The sequence below is a fragment of the Trachurus trachurus genome, assembly GCF_905171665.1.
Source record: "Trachurus trachurus genome assembly, chromosome: 19".
Classification (NCBI taxonomy): Eukaryota; Metazoa; Chordata; class Actinopteri; order Carangiformes; family Carangidae; genus Trachurus; species Trachurus trachurus.
The window spans coordinates 2976425-2988457 of record NC_139913.1 but is presented as its reverse complement, the minus strand read 5'-3'; the positions used below and the strand labels follow the sequence as shown (position 1 = coordinate 2988457).

Genomic DNA, 12033 nt, shown 5'->3' with positions numbered 1-12033 from the left:
GACCGCTGCCACATCAGCGTTTTGAGGTGATCATTTGGTTCATTGATGTGTGTATGTAATGTAATGTAATGACATGTAATGTAAAGAATCAGGCTTCCTACGCGTCCTGGAAAACATGGAAAACGGTTGACCAATTTTCCAGTCATGGAAAACACATGGAAAATGAGAAAATAAGTCAAATGTCCTGGAAAATGATTGATCGCACTGTGACATCAGCTCCCAGAGCTCAGTTGTTCTCAGGGTGTGGTTTAAAAACAAAAACAACATGTTTGTGTTGTTCTATAGTAAATTGGTCATATTTTCTAAGCATTTAAGAGATTTCAGATTTCATAGATGAGTTAGAGTTAGGGCTGACCCAAAAAATTCGAAGCTTTTTTTTATAATTTTTTTTCTTTCCCTTTTTTCCTTTTTGACACCAGTTCTCATCGGCAATTGTTACATTAAAATGAGGAGGCTACTTGGCATCCTGGAAACCTGCCTGATTTTGGAGATATGCAGTGTTTGTTTGCCATTACTTTCATTATTTCTGCTACGATCTCGCCCCCCTCCCCCGTCAGATGTTACGCTAGCGCACCCCCGGCCTTCGAAGCTTCGATTTTATGTCCGTGCATAATCCATTATCTAAATATGATAATCTGGACAGCCCTAGTTAGAGCCACAGACGGCACATCTTTAAATCAGAGAGAGGAATAAAGATAGAAAGAAACTGGTTAAATGTACAAAAAGAACAGGACAGGGGATGTATTAGTGTATGGCGTTGGTCCTAACCTGTGATTGGTCTGTGCTCCTCAGCCAGGAGCAGAGTGAGGACTACCTAGCTCTGTTCGACAGCAGCTCAGATGGACGGAAGAAGCTGGCCAGCCTCAGTAAGGCCTCTCCAGACAGAACCACATGGAACATCCTGGTATTTACCTCCGGCTGCATCTGTTTGTTTGTGTGTTTGTCTTAATAAACTGTATGTTGTGTTGTGTTGTGTTGTGTTGTGTATAATAGTTGTTGTTAACATCAGAGCTGTGTGTTTCCGTCTCTTCCAGGACGACCAGCCCAGGTCGTTCCCTCCTCACTCCAGCTCCCGCAGCACCGGCAGCGTGGACTCTCCCACCGGCCTGAAGAAGAGAGAGCCGGCCATCGCTCTGGCTGCCACCTTCACCGCTAACAACAGGTGGGCAGCGCCACTCACACACACACACACACACACACACACATAAGACTGAGGCCAGCACAGTGAAGACCTGCACTGCTGCATTCTGGATCTCTACCTGCTCCTCGTGTTTCATACCTGCTGATGAGAGCAGCTGATACGGCTGCAGGAATGGTGTGGGCTGAGTCTGTAATGTGGTGAGAATCTGTGTCAAAGCATGAACAGTATCAGCTACTGTGAAGCCTCCAGGGGAGCTCACACACACACACACACACACACACACACACACACACACACACACACACACACACACACACACACACACACACACACACACACACACACACACACACACAGACTGATGCCAACACATGAGGAGTGTCTCCTGCAGAGTGTCACGGTGCCTTCTTGGTTTTCTCAGGAGCAACAAGGGAGCGGTGGGAAACTCAGTCACCACCATCCTGCACAACAACTACTCTGAGAAACCGCTCACGCCCAAGAGCTCCAACCAGAAGCCGTCCTTCAAGTGAGTCCTGAGGTTAACGCTCTTGATCCTGAAGTAGGGATGTCACCAGCACTTGTTTTCACAATTAAACGCCACAATTATTTAATTGTAACGGTTCCTGAATACTGTCACTTTCCAAAAAAAATTATATGGGAACCATGTCGGCAGATCAGTGCAACACACACAAAACAAATTTAAATGATAGCACATCAATTGTAAGAAAAAAAAACATTTAAAAAAACATTTCCTCTGAAGGATTAATAACTGGTCCTATATTAATAGATACTTTACGACGGAGTATTAGGGCCAGATTGACAAATAAATAAATCACAAACTTCATTACGACTTTATTCTCGTAATGTTAAGACTTTTTTCTCGTAGGAAATGTACGACTTTATTCTCATAAATTCATGACTTTATTCTGTGTTTTTTTTTTCTCAATGCGGCCCTAATACTCCATCGTAATAACTTTGCAAAATTTTGTTTATATAATTAATAATGCGATTTTACACATTCATAGTGTTGGAAAAATTATTTCACATAATAATCGTAATAAATGTGATTATTTCTTGTGACATCCCTATTCTGTAGGATTTTTTATAGCTAAGTAAAAGTCTTGATCTGATCGTGTGTTTTTTTTAAAGGGATAATAATCCCTATAGCGTTAGCAGTTTGGAGTTGTTGGATTGTGTATTTGATGAGTTTGATGAGGGAAACCAAGAAATCCCATGAGCCTCCGTAGCGTAGCTCTGAGCAGCTCACGGCTCTGCTCCGCCGTTCTAAAAATAGCTTGCACCGACAATTAAAGGTAACAAACCTACTGCTATGACTATAGGGATTATTATGGCAATGGGCCAATTTGCCAAAATGTTGAACTATCTTCTTGTAGCAACATCCTGAAAGCCACAGCGAACGATGAGGTCACACTGGAGGCCGGCTCGCTCACAAAGTCCCAGAAGAACTTCTCCTCGACGTCGTCGGCCTCCAACAACAGATCCCCGGTGCCGCCGCGCAGGAGGGAGGTCAGCGAGGAGGAGGCGGAGAGGTCAGACACAGACACACTTCCTCACTTATTAACCTTCATGTTCTTTGTTTAATTGTTTCTGTGACTCACTCTGTTCTCTGTCTCGTATGTGAAGGTTCATCCAGCAGGTGAACCAGGCGGCCGTCACCATCCAGCGCTGGTACCGACGCCACGCCAACAGGCAGCAGCAGCAGCACACCAGCCACGCAGCGCTCAAACGCATCCTCGCCAGTAAAAGAAAGGTATCACCATCTCACCTTTAGATTTAGATTAGATTTATTTTGTTTGCACAGTTAAAAATTACACAAGTAAAAGTAACAATTTTGACAATTTAAAGTGCAGGAAGAGGCGAAAACTTAAGGAGCTTATCAGGTGCCTCCACCTAACAATAAAATATAATATCATACTAAAGAAAACAAAATATACAAATGAGCAATCAAAAATATTTAGATGATAGAAATAAATGAAATTACACAAAAAGAGTAAAAAAAAAAACTTAACTCTCACTGACCTTCTCTGTGTCTCTTGTTTGACTACGGTGTTAACGCTGTGTGTGTCTCTAACAGGAGTGGGAGGAGAGGACGGAGGAGGACGGTCGTCTGGAGCAGCAGCAGAAAAAGGACGAAGACAGGAAACGAATCCGTGAGGAGAAAGCTCGTCTGGCTCGCCTCGCTGCCATCCAGGTAACCAGCTCACATTCATTTATTATCACTCATGGCTACACAGTTCAGGAGACTCAAAGAGACGTAGTTTAAAAATGCTCAAAAGAAAGTCTGATATTTAGTCCTTAAAATGTCTTCTTTCTTTTTTTGACATTTACATTTTTATTGAAAGTTTTTACATTTAAACAAAGAGAGATACATATTTGAGTTATGTATCCATCACAGTCCCAGAATTAGATAGAAAATTAGGACAGATGTGTTCAACAGAAAACAAAAAACAAAATCAGTTTACAGGCATCCATTACCAAAATACAAAATACATACATACTAAAATTTGAAAGTCATCATTTCCAGGCCTTAAAAGTCTTAAATTTGCTTAATTATTGTGTTCAAGTCTAAATAATATTAGACAGGTCTTAATTTTCTTATGCCCATGTAACGCTACCTCAATAAAATGCTCCTGCAACACTTCATTGTGCTTTAACACGCAACTTATATATATCACTGCCAATTTACTTTGCAAGTAATTTTGTAACTCAGCATTTCTTTTGTACGTTTTTGTTTTTCGTGATATAGGTCTTAAATTTCATTCCTAATGGTCTTAAAAAGTCTTAAACTTGAGTTGGTGAAACCTGCAGAAACCCTGTCAGTCAGTCTTTAAGCATCATTCACTGTGTCATACTGATCCATTTCTCCCACTTGGTCTCAGAGATGTTGTCTCTCATTCTGTCCATGCTGTAAACCTCTGATCTGTGTCCACTGAGTTGTAGTTGTTGTAACGTTTTCCTGTCTCTTGTCTCCCTCTGGTGGCGGTTGCAGGAGCTGCAGCAGAAGCGAAGTCAGCGTGTTGCTGAGGTGCAGCATGCAGCCGCGGCCGAGGCGGAGCAGGAAAACTCCAGACAGTCCGCCGTCGGAGGACGTAAGAAGCCGCCCAGGATCTCCCTGGGCAACAAGAGCCCAGCGTCGCCCAGCAACAACAACCCACTGTCACCCACGGTCGTCAAGGCCAAGAACACAGGTGTGTAACCCAACCCTAACCCTACACAAGTATGGAAAGTATAGAAAAGTATGGAATTTGATTTTATACATTTTCAGGTCTGGAAAAGTATGGAAAATGGAACCTATTGCATTGAAATCTATTTATTTTATTTATCTTATCTTGGTTTGGTCTTATCTGAAGTTATTTGGGTTTATTTACTATTTTGTATGTGCTATTGTACTTAGCTACAATCTCCTGGAAATGATTTGGTTGCATAATGACATACACATTCAGAATAATGAAAACAAGATAAATTGCATGCTTTTTTTTTTACATTATGCATATCTATTTACTTAAATATTACAAATTATTTGAATTTTTTTACGGAGAAGTTTGGAAATTAGGGTCTGGAAAAATTAGTGTGGAATTTGGAAATTTCAAATGTGTAGGAACCCTGATTTCACTTCAGATACTGGACACTACAAACTTATCAAATGTTATTTCTGACAAGTGAACTGATGATTGATTTATTGATGATTTTACATTTCCACAGACTCCAATTTGAACCTTGTGGTGGATTTAGGAGATTTGAGCTTCAGAGCCATTTCACCAGCTCTGTCCAATCCCAGAGGTTCCCAGTGTTCCCAGGTAAATCACCCTCAGTGCTTCCTGCTTCCTGCTCTCACCAGCTCCACGTTTCTCCTGAGGTTTATTAAACCCCCGTCCCTCCTCTCCATCTCCTGTAGGAGCTGGAGGACCGAGCGGAGGAGGACGTCTGCCTGGAGCAGCAGCATCAGGAGAACGACAGGAAGTCGATGCGTAAAGAGAAAGCTCGTCTGGCCCGCCTCGCTGCCTCGCAGGTCAACACGCCTGATGTACGTACTCTAAACCTCAGATGAAACATTGTGTTGACAGTAAGGCCCAATCCCATTTCACCCCTTCGCCCTACCACATACCCCTCCGTTTTGCTCGTTCACGTGTAGGGGTAGGGGTGACCCAATTCCCGTTAGGACAGAGGGGTAGGGGGAAGTGGTAGGGCTACATACCCCTTCAAACGGAGATTTTTCAGAGGCACACTTCAAACGGAGGGGTATGAAAAGTTTCCCAGAATGCACCTTGCGGCAGCCGGCAGCGGTGGCTGTAAAACGAAAAGCTGTTTTATTTCTTGCTGTAGCGCTGTTATTACGTCACTTTATTAAGTTTTAATATTTTTTCATGCGAGAAAGTAACTGTTTAGGTCCCAAATGTGCAGTTAGTTTATTCAAATGACGGCTGGTTAGAAGTTTGCTCCGACGTTTTTTCGGAGAAGTGAAGCTCCAGGAGGAGCGGCTTCTCAGTAGCATTGTTTGTTTGAATGAAAAGTGAAGCTTCATGTGTATTCCTGGATAGAAGAGTAGCGCTGCCTCTGGGCTCTGTAGCCTACGTACATTAATCACCACATTTACAAAAATAGATAAATGTTTTACAATGAACCGATCAGTCTGCATTAAGTTTTATTTTATTTTATTAAGTTATATGGTACAAGGCGATTGGATTTCTGGCAAAAGCTCGCCGCATCTGCTTACGTAAAAGCCAGTGAGACTACGTGATGACGTATGTGATTGTTGAAGGGGTGTCCCAATTCGTAGGGGTTGACTTTCTATCCCTACCCCTCGTAGCTCCATTTCAAGGGGCAAGGTGTAGGGGTAAAAAGGATAAATGGGATTGGGCCTAAACGTCCGTTCACATCATATTGAGTGTGTCTCGTGTCTCCCTCTGGTGGTGGGGACAGGAGCTGCAGCAGAAGAGACCGCAGCGTGGTTCAGAGAGTCTGCAGCTGCAGCACGCGGCCGAGGCCGAGCCGGAAAACCTGAGACAGTCCGGCGTCGGAGGACGGAAGAAGCCGCCCAGGATCTCCCTAAGCAACCGGTGTCCAGTGTCACCCAGCAACAACAGCCCACTGTCGCCCACTGACATCAAGACTAAGAACACAGGTGTGTATGACTCAGTACGTTTACATGACACTTGAAAAAAACGAATTATTGCCTTAATCCGACTATAACTGGACAACTGAAGTGCATGTAAACACCTTAGTCCGACTGAAATCGGAGTTCTCCAACTCCGATTAAGACACCCAGATAATGCGATTGGAATTCGATTTTCTCCATCATGTATACGCCTTAGTTGGACTGAAGCTGGACAATGCATGTGCGCATGCTCCACAACCGTAGAGACGGCACAAAGTGGAGCAGAGAAGCCGCCCAAACCCGGCAAAGTAAAGAAAACAAAACAAAACAACGTCAGCGCCGATTCAATGCATTTCAGACCAGACTGGCGCGTCTGGTCGGGAACTGCAGTTGAGAATTTATTATTAAGTTTACTAAGTTGTTTATATTCAGTTTTTTACGAGGTGACAGAAAAGTCAACAGGACAGGCGGCGTATTAACCTGCTGAAACAACGGGTGACGCCGCATGAGGGGGCGATGGACCCCGTCAGTTATTCGATTTTCTCAGTTGCATGTATATTGAGACAAGGACAAAAGTCCGACTTGACGCCAAAATCGAATTTTGAGCATAGCTGGATTAAGCTCTGCATGTAAACGTACTGTGTGTGTGTGTGTGTGTGCAGTGTTTTAGATGAGAGCAGCTCCTGTAGTAACAGCTGGTCACATGTTTCCACAGACACGAACCTGAACGTCGTGGCCGACCTGGGAGAGCTCAGCTTCAGAGCCGTGTCTCCGGCTCCGTCCAATCACAGAGGCTCTCACTGCTCCCAGGTAAATAATAACTGATCAGAGTCACCGGCTTCATGAAGCACAAAAACACTTTCATTCTTTTTTTATATCCTTTATTTTTCAAGTTTTTTGTACAAAACATGGGCAGCATCAGTAAAATGAATAAAAGTATGTATGGGTTCAATATGATGTGGCAAAATAATTCAGATGCCAACCACCTAGTGCCCTTATTGATACAAAAGAAAGGAAAGAAAAAACAAACAAAAGGAAGATACATCTGAACACACGTGTTGTTGCACCCACAGGTGGTGATTTGAGTGGGTCCCTGGGAAATTCAATGGGTCCTACTTATTCGATACCACAATTTAGTAAAAAAACAAAACAACAGAACCCATGTTCCTCTATTAGGCAACTAAAAAAACTGTTTCACATCAAACTTTCCTGTATTTGAGCTCCACTGAGCTTCAACAACTTCTCAGGCTGAAACATGTAAGTAAGAATAGCGTTTTTTGCGTGTCGGCATCGACTTGGTACCGAAGTGTAGTGACTGTGATTTTAAACACGAGTTGTTGTTCACAATGTATCGTTTTTCATGGGAGAAATGAGGTGTGTCACCGAGACGCATGGATACTGAGTTTACTGCGTCCTTTCAGATTTTAATATGTCAGGGATGCAGGTCACGTACCTATAGCAACATCACTGCACATGTTCACTCACACCCATATGTCCAAATAATGATAAACATTTTCATACATACATGATTGCACACATACATATGAACACATTTATAGGAACAAAACATGGGGTTGCAAGTAGGTCACATGTCACACACATAACAACAATATGGTCATTGTTTTTCTAACATACAGACTGGTCATCACCTCTTGTTGTGATCTAGAGGGCATCACCTTTGAAAAACTCTCTTCTTCCTCTCTGACTGTAACATGTGTGTGGTGTCCGTGCCTCAGGAGACTCTGCAGCGGTCGGTGAGCGTGGAGGAGCAGCGGCCGGCGTCCAGCAGGGCTCAGTCTAAAACCACGCTGAACGAGCTGCTGGACACTCTGAAGCTGCTGGAGGAGGAACCGGAGCGGCTGTCGGAGCCCAAAGGCTACCACAAGGAGAAGTACGCCTGGATCGACGAGGTGGGTGTCCCAGCTGAAGGTTACGTCCTCAGTGTTCCTACGCAAGTATGGAATTAGATTTTATACATTTCCAGGTCTGAAAAAGTATTGAAAATGGAAACTAATGTATGGAAATATATTTATCTTAATACTTCCCTGGGTTTGCTCTTACCTGAAGTTATTAGGCGGGACTACGGATGGAAATTAGCCTAGAGCTAAATCTGGTGTATTTACATTTTGTATGTTCATGAATACACAGAGTCCCGTTACAAATAAACAAATAAATGAAAATGAAATTTGGGAAAATTATTTTGTAGGCCTATCCTATGTGCTTTTGTACCTAGCTACAATCTCCTGGAAATTATTTGGTCACATAATGGCATACAAATTCATAATAATGAAAATAAACTTATTAATTGCATCATTTATTTACATGATACACATCTAATTACTCAAATGTTACAAATTATTGGAGCTTGCGGCTCTGCTCTGCCGTTCTAAAAACAGCTTACACCGACAATTAAAGGTTACAAATCTACTCCTAAAGAAAAGACCGACTGTAATCTGTCCCACAGGACGGAGACTCCAACTCTCTGACCACCGACAACCTGGAGCTCCACGGGCAGCTGAGCCACCACCCCGCTCTGCCTGACGGGGGCGCTCTGCTCTCCGAGGCCAAGCTGCAGAGCATCATGAGCTTCCTGGACGAGATGGAGAAGTCTGAGCAGGAGAGGCCTCGCTCGGTCACCTCAGGCTCACACAGAGAGGTCAGAGGTCACAGCTTTATTCTCTGTTACACTTTTCCTCCGTTGGTTCGGCTCATTCATTTGAAACAGAAATTACATTCTCAAACCTCTCAGATCATTTGGCAAAAAAACTGTCTTACAGTTCAGCACAACACCACAGCTCACTGGCAAAAGCTCATATCTCTCCCCAAAACAGTTCACTCATGTGTCAAAACTAAATTAATTTCTCATATAAATAGTCAGTGCTCCCAAAAAGCATCGTCCCTTGGGCATTGTGGAAGCACTGCAAGTCAAAATGTTATGGCAGAGGACCAGTGAAATGTCCCTCATGTCCTCGTCTCAGCCTCAGCCCATTCAGTTACAGTACTTTTTGTCTAGATAACAGAATATGATTGTGTATAAAACTTAAAAAGAAAAAAAAAAGGATTTAATGGTATGAGTGGCACTCATACTGCCAAGGAAACTGTGACCATTGTTATTCAAACACATAAAGTAACTTTGATTCATCAGAGTAAAAGTAAAATGTATACAGCAAAATATACTGTAATTAGACTGAGAATCAATCAGTTTTCAACAAGATCTATTCACTTGGACATTGTGCTTAATGTAGGCTGAGGCTACCTGTACCTTATAATTAGCAAAGATGTACTGAGACATTTGCAATTTGATGAAATGAATGAGAAATTAAATTCCGTTGGGAACAACTGCAAAATAGTTTGAAGGTTTATCCATGTTACTTTAAAAAAGGACATTTTTGTTTCAAGAAATGAGCCAAACCAATGGAGAAAAACTGTAATACAATAGTCGTAATAATTACTCTGGCAATAGTCGTACCAAGAAAATCTCTAATGGTGACGTCCCTAACCCAGACCTGTTTGCTCTGTGTCGTCAGGCCGTGTTGTCTGAGGAGGAGCTGGTGGGAGTCGAACAGGCGTCGGCCACCGCCGCTGAGGTCACGGGCTCCATGATGAGGATCAAGCTGGAGCTGGAGGAGAAGAAACGCACCGTCCACATGCTGCAGGCCGCACTGGTGAGGACATCCGTCACCTTACTGCAGCTCTGACAGGTCAATGGGCTTCCTTTGGTTTGTTGTTCATCTTCTCCTTCCTCCTCTTCCTCCTCCTCTTCTTCCTCCTCCTCCTCCTCCGCCTCCTCCTCTTCCTCCTCCTCCTCCTCCTCCTCCTCTTCTTCCTCCTCCTCCTCCTCCTCCTCCTCCTCTTCCTCCTCCTCCTCCTCCTCCTCTTCCTCCTCCTCTTCCTCCTCCTCCTCCAGGCCCAGCAGAGGGAGCTGACGGTCAGACATGTGAAGGAGACGGAGAGGGAGCTGGGCAGAAACTTCCAGCTCCAGAAGGAACAATATGAAGGCACCATCCAGAGGCACCTCACCTTCATCGACCAGGTCGGTGTCAGATCACTCAGTCTGGTGTATATATAGTATATATAGTAAGAATATAACTACATTACTATTTAAATACCCAAATATTTGAAGTATCTATTGCTATATGCCTATGAATATTCTCATTCATCCAGGTCATTGTTCTCTCTCTCTCATATTGAATTGTAGGCAACAAATACAAGTCCAGTTGCCTACGATTCAATTTGAGAGAGAGAGAGAGAGATCTATTGCTAAAGGACCAGTTATTATTAATCCCCCAGGGGAAATGTTTGAAATATTAAAGTCATTAATTGTCATCTAGACCACTACCAATCCAATTTTACGTTGACACTAAAGTAATTTAGTGCCATTTACCTTAACTTTGGCGTACAAAGACAGGTGTGTATCCTGCAGGACATATTTCCTCCTTTGGCTGCTATTTTTTTACAGGCTGATGAGCTGTCGTCGACTTGATATAGTTTGTTTGGAGGGAACAAGTCCAAACTTTACCACTCGGGCGCGTCTCTTTTCAGCTCACCTGAACTATATGGTTCTACTGACATTTGGAAAGCAACAGTATTTGGGAATCTTAAAGGGATAGTAGCATTTTTTTTAAAGTGGGGTTGTATGATCTACAAATAGCCTCTAAGTACTTTAATTGCAGTAGAAGACTCTAACCAACCAACTGCTGATCGGCGGGCGCTAACCCTGGGCGGAGGGATACGTGAGTTGGTTCGGTCCAAATAAAAACTGCATTTTTCCTGCACTTTGAGGGGCTGGAAAAAATTATATTATAGCGAACAATGGAACTGTGTATTTTTTTTCAGGTAAAACCTCTTTCAGGCCGCGAAAATAGGCCGTTTCTTTGGGTCTGTTCACAACACTGTATGTTGTAAATCCCTGGGCAGGGCTATTATGGGCTGGCGTTGCTAACGGGAGGAGTGCAGAGAGTCTTCTACTGCAATGAAAGTACTTAGGGGCTATTTGTAGATCATACAACCCCACTTTAAAAAAAATGCTACTATCCCTTTAACGATTAATTAACCGTGGCTGGCGTTTAATACCGTGGTTATAACTGTGAGATGGAGGCATGGTGATTGGTGACATCCGTCCTGCTCTGCTCCTCCAGCTCATCAACGATAAGAAGGCTCTGGGCGAGCGCTGTGAAGGCGTGGTGGGAGAGCTGAAGCACGTGGACCAGAAGTACACCAAGAAGATGGCCCAGATGCAGGAGCAGCACGAGATGGTGAGAAGAACGGAGAAGACTGAAGCGCTGGTGGTTTCTCTCTCGCTCTCTGCTCCGCCTCCTGTGTGACTTCACTGCATCTGGCTTTTTTGCTTGTGTCGTGCTGCGTTTGTTTAACTGTCTTCTCTCTGTTTCTTCCTCTTCTCCTTCTCTTTCCTCTCTACCTTTCTCTGTCCCTGTCTGTGGATCTTCTGTTTCTTTCCCTGGCTTTAGGTGTGGCAAATTCTGGGTCCGTTGTGCGAGGTAACTTTGTTTCTCTTCCTCTAACCAGGTCTCCCCCTGCACCGTCACCTCTGTCTCATTCTACCACTGCTCTCATTTCATTTGTTTGTCCCACGCACCTTCTCTCGGACAGTGTCTCTGCATGTGAGTCCTTGCTCTCTTCTCACCTCCACATTTAATCACGAAGCTCATTTTGTTTTACGTTACTAAGCTGATTCTCTCGTCCTCGTTTAATTTAATTTACGGTAATTTGATTTGGTTTTGTTTTCTCACACTCTTCTCTTCTGCTTATTACATAA

The 12033-nt window shown here is 43.4% G+C and overlaps 1 protein-coding gene across 1 annotated transcript in view; it reads left to right on the top strand.

The window, feature by feature from the left end:
* The window catches only part of cep131 (centrosomal protein 131), a 30372-nt gene that overhangs the window by 6099 nt on the left and 12240 nt on the right, over positions 1-12033 (top strand). The window contains exons 4-19 of the mRNA XM_083994372.1: positions 793-904; positions 1035-1162; positions 1563-1667; positions 2536-2691; positions 2786-2912; positions 3237-3353; positions 4152-4350; positions 4865-4959; positions 5058-5186; positions 6083-6284; positions 6973-7067; positions 7994-8167; positions 8722-8913; positions 9785-9922; positions 10165-10290; positions 11396-11512. Of these exons, the coding sequence (XP_083850498.1) occupies positions 793-904; positions 1035-1162; positions 1563-1667; positions 2536-2691; positions 2786-2912; positions 3237-3353; positions 4152-4350; positions 4865-4959; positions 5058-5186; positions 6083-6284; positions 6973-7067; positions 7994-8167; positions 8722-8913; positions 9785-9922; positions 10165-10290; positions 11396-11512 (2212 nt within the window). The remainder of the gene's footprint in view (positions 1-792; positions 905-1034; positions 1163-1562; positions 1668-2535; positions 2692-2785; positions 2913-3236; positions 3354-4151; positions 4351-4864; positions 4960-5057; positions 5187-6082; positions 6285-6972; positions 7068-7993; positions 8168-8721; positions 8914-9784; positions 9923-10164; positions 10291-11395; positions 11513-12033) is intronic.